Source organism: Propithecus coquereli, unplaced genomic scaffold, assembly GCF_000956105.1.
Source record: "Propithecus coquereli isolate 6110/MARCELLA unplaced genomic scaffold, Pcoq_1.0 Scaffold531, whole genome shotgun sequence".
Taxonomy (NCBI): domain Eukaryota; kingdom Metazoa; phylum Chordata; class Mammalia; order Primates; family Indriidae; genus Propithecus; species Propithecus coquereli.
In genome coordinates, this window is record NW_012151186.1 from 448,963 (window position 1) to 452,330 (window position 3,368).

At 66.2% G+C, this 3,368-nt stretch overlaps 1 protein-coding gene across 1 annotated transcript in view; it reads right to left on the reverse strand.

Moving 5' to 3' along the window:
• Window positions 1-1,160: 1,160 nt before the first annotated feature.
• Window positions 1,161-3,368, reverse strand: part of CPNE7 (copine VII) — a 14,230-nt gene continuing 12,022 nt past the window's right edge. Inside the window, exons 14-15 of the mRNA XM_012657171.1 lie at window positions 2,427-2,663; window positions 1,161-1,347 (exon numbers count right to left, since the gene is read on the reverse strand). Of these exons, the coding sequence (XP_012512625.1) occupies window positions 1,210-1,347; window positions 2,427-2,663 (375 nt within the window). The 3' untranslated portion in view covers window positions 1,161-1,209. The remainder of the gene's footprint in view (window positions 1,348-2,426; window positions 2,664-3,368) is intronic.

Sequence of the window (3,368 nt, forward strand, 5' to 3'; positions counted from 1 at the left end):
GCGCTGCCCCCCAGCCCTGTGCTGGGTGCAGACCCCACCGTGCCACCTGCTTCCTTCCGGGGTCGCAACTGACGGACGTCCCTCGGCCCTGCCCCGAGTGGAGCCCAGGAGCTGTCTGGCGCTCCCCGGCACGGACACGGTGGCAGGACCCCAGCCTCCCACCCCACAGCCCGCTGCCCGGGGCCCCGACACGTGCGTGGAAGGGCTGTTCTCCGGAGCCTCTGTCCCCGAGGACACCAGTGGCGGCCCTTCCGGCATTCACGTGGCAGCCAGGTTGCCATGGCGATGCCTATTATCCCTGCCTAACAGAAGATGAATCAGGAGCTAAAAATAGGCAGGGAGCTCGGATGGACGGACGGGTGGGTGGGCCTGGACTCGGGGTCGGGACAGCGTGTTTTTCTCAGACAAGATGATTTGGGGGAATCTCAGTTGGGAGCCAGGCAGGGCTGGAGCCTCGGGCAGGTGGCTGCGCCTGAGTGTGCCCAGGCTTCCATGGCACCCCCAGCCCGGTCCCCGCGACCCCCCAGCAGACATGCACCTGGGGCTCCGGCCGCCTGGCCACCTCGGCCCCAGGCCCACACCCTCAGCCGTGCAGATTTCAGGCCTGGGCAGTCGGGGGACGCTGAGTGCGGATTGCTGGCGGTAGTGGGGGGCAGTCATCGCACCCTCTGGCCCCCGTACCCTGTGGACCCTGGGCGGGTCGTCATCAGCCCAGAAGCGGCCCTGGGGCCTGGGTCTGGGGAGTCCCTGCTCCACATGGGGGCAGGAGGGGGCCGAGGCCTCTGTGGGGAGGGGTCAGTAAAGCCAAGACGGCTGCAAGGACCAGGAGACACTTTATTACGTGGAAAGCCCCCCAGCCCCGACCCCGCAGACACGGGCACTGGGGAGGCAGCAAGGAGCAGGAGGGAGGGTCGTGGGGGCTGCCAGGCAGAAGGGAATCCGAGTGCAGCGCGGGTCTGGCCCCCCAGGACTGGGGGCTGCCATGAGGCCCCTCCCCCACAAAGGTCAGACCCCTCCCCCAGCAGGGCCGGGCCAGGTCGCTCCGCTCCAGCCCCCCCGCCCCGCCTGATTTCGTCCCCAGCCCGGGGGGCCCAGACGCTGGCCGGCCGGAGCCAGCAGGATCGCGGACACTACAAGGTCCTGGGCGGGGATCAGAGGCCCCTGGGGAGGTTGGGGGACCCCGCGGACGCTGCCTCCTCTCCGGGGCCTTCACGGTGCGGGGCCCGGGCCGGCCTCTGGGGTGTGGGCGCCCAGGCCCCGCGGGGGCAGCTCCCTGTGGCTGTAGTACTCCACCACCTGCTTGGGCACCTCCGCCAGCACGCACTTGGCCAGCGCCGCGGGGGACGCCTGGGGCAGGACAACAGGCAGGGACGGCCGTGCCACCTGGAATGCTCAGAGCCCCCTGCCTCGGGCCACAGCCCCAGGCCACCCCCACCCTGCAGAGCCGGGCCCTCGGCACAGGGTCGCCCCACAGCGTGGAGGGGTCGGTCTAGGGGACACCACCAGGAGCCGCCTGGGGCAGGCGAGCTCTCTGAGGGACAGGACACAGACGAGGCCCCTCCCACCTGGGGAGCCGCCCCCAAGGGTGACCCGTGCTCAGGGACCCCCTGCCCTCGGGTAGGTGCCTCCTGCTCTCCGGGCAGAGAGGGAGACGGTGTCTGTGCAGGAAGTGAGCCGGCCGCCCTGACAGCCGGACCCACCCACTGCCCACAGCGCCCGACCCGTCCCCCCGGTGTGCACGTCTCGCCGTAGGACGTGTGTCTGCGTGTGTCTCATTGTAGGAGCCCATGTGTGTCCATGTGACATGTGTGTCTCATTGTAGACCAAGTGTGTGTCCGTGTAACACACGTGTCTCGCTGTAGGACTTCATGTGTCCATGTGATATGCGTGTCTCACTGTAGGACCCCATGTGTGTCCATGTAACATGCGTGTCTTGCTATAGAACTGCATGTGTCCATGTAACACGTGTCTCATCATAGGACCCCATGTGTGTCCATGTAACACACGTGTCTCGCTGTAGGACTGCCTGTGTGTCCATGTAACACACGTGTCTCGCTGTAAGACTGCCTGTGTGTCTGTGTAACACACGTGTCTCGCTGTAAAACTTCATGTGTGTCCATGTGACATGTGTGTCTCATTGTAGGACCCCATGTGTGTCCATGTAACGTGCGTGTCTCGCTGTAGGACTGCCTGTGTGTCCATGTAACACATGTGTCTCGCTGTAGAACTTCATGTGTGTCCATGTGACATGTGTGTCTCATTGTAGGACCCCATGTGTGTCCGTGTAACACGCGTGTCTCGCTGTAGGACTGCCTGTGTGTCTGTGTGACGCGGGCATCCCGCTGGACCCGTGGGACGTGCCCGTGCTCTGCTGGCCTGAGCCAGCGCCTCCCCGGGCCGCCCGGCCCCAGCCCCCGCGGACTCACGTTCTTCAGCTCCCGGAAGGGCACGAACTGCACGATGTCCCGGAGCGCGGGCTCCCCCCGCGGGGAGCGCAGGACACCGTCGTCCCCGTCGAGGATCTGCATGTCGGTGAAGTCGGCGTTGCCCACGCCCACGATGATGATGGACATGGGCAGGTGGGAGGCGCGCACGATGGCCTCCCGCGTGTCCGCCATGTCGGTCACCACCCCGTCGGTCAGGATCAGCAGGATGTAGTATTGCTGCGGGCCGAGAGGGGTGGGCTCGACGGCCTTCCGCGGCCCACGGCCCCAGGGCCTCCCCTGCAGCCTACACGCCTGACAGCCCAGGGACGGCCTGGGGCTGCGTCTGGGGCACGGCGAAACGCAGCCGTGGTCAGTCGCGAGCCCGCGCTGAGCGACCTGCGCACAACTCTGGGGGAGGCTACGGAGCCCACACTGCGCAGGAGGCTCCGGAACCAGGATTTGAACCCAGGCCTGGGGCCAGAGGAGGGCAGATGTGCCTTGGGTTGGGAGGGCTCCCTCAAAGGGTCCCTGGGCTCCAAGGCAGGACCTGGAGCCCCCACGCCGGCGCCCAGGGTGTGGGCAGGGTGCCAGCCCGTCACTCCTACAAGCAAAAAGACTGCGCCTTGCTTCAAACAAAAGTTGATTTCCGTTGTTTGTAAAAAACACTACTCGATAATCTTGTGAAAAATTTGGACAACAGAAAACCCAAGGAAAGGAGGAATTACCCCGGAGCTCCAGCCCCTGAGGGTGGTCCAGGAGATGGACAGGGACAGTCCAACAGACCCTGACAGGCCCGCGGGACCAGCCCTGATGTCACGTTCCCCAAGAGGCTCTGCCCCCCACCCCCCGTATCTCCCCTGAGCCCCAGACCCCGCCTACCCGGCAGTGCCCAGCCAGCTCTCAGAGACGCGAGCAGCCCCCGCTCGGAAGCCCCCACACCCT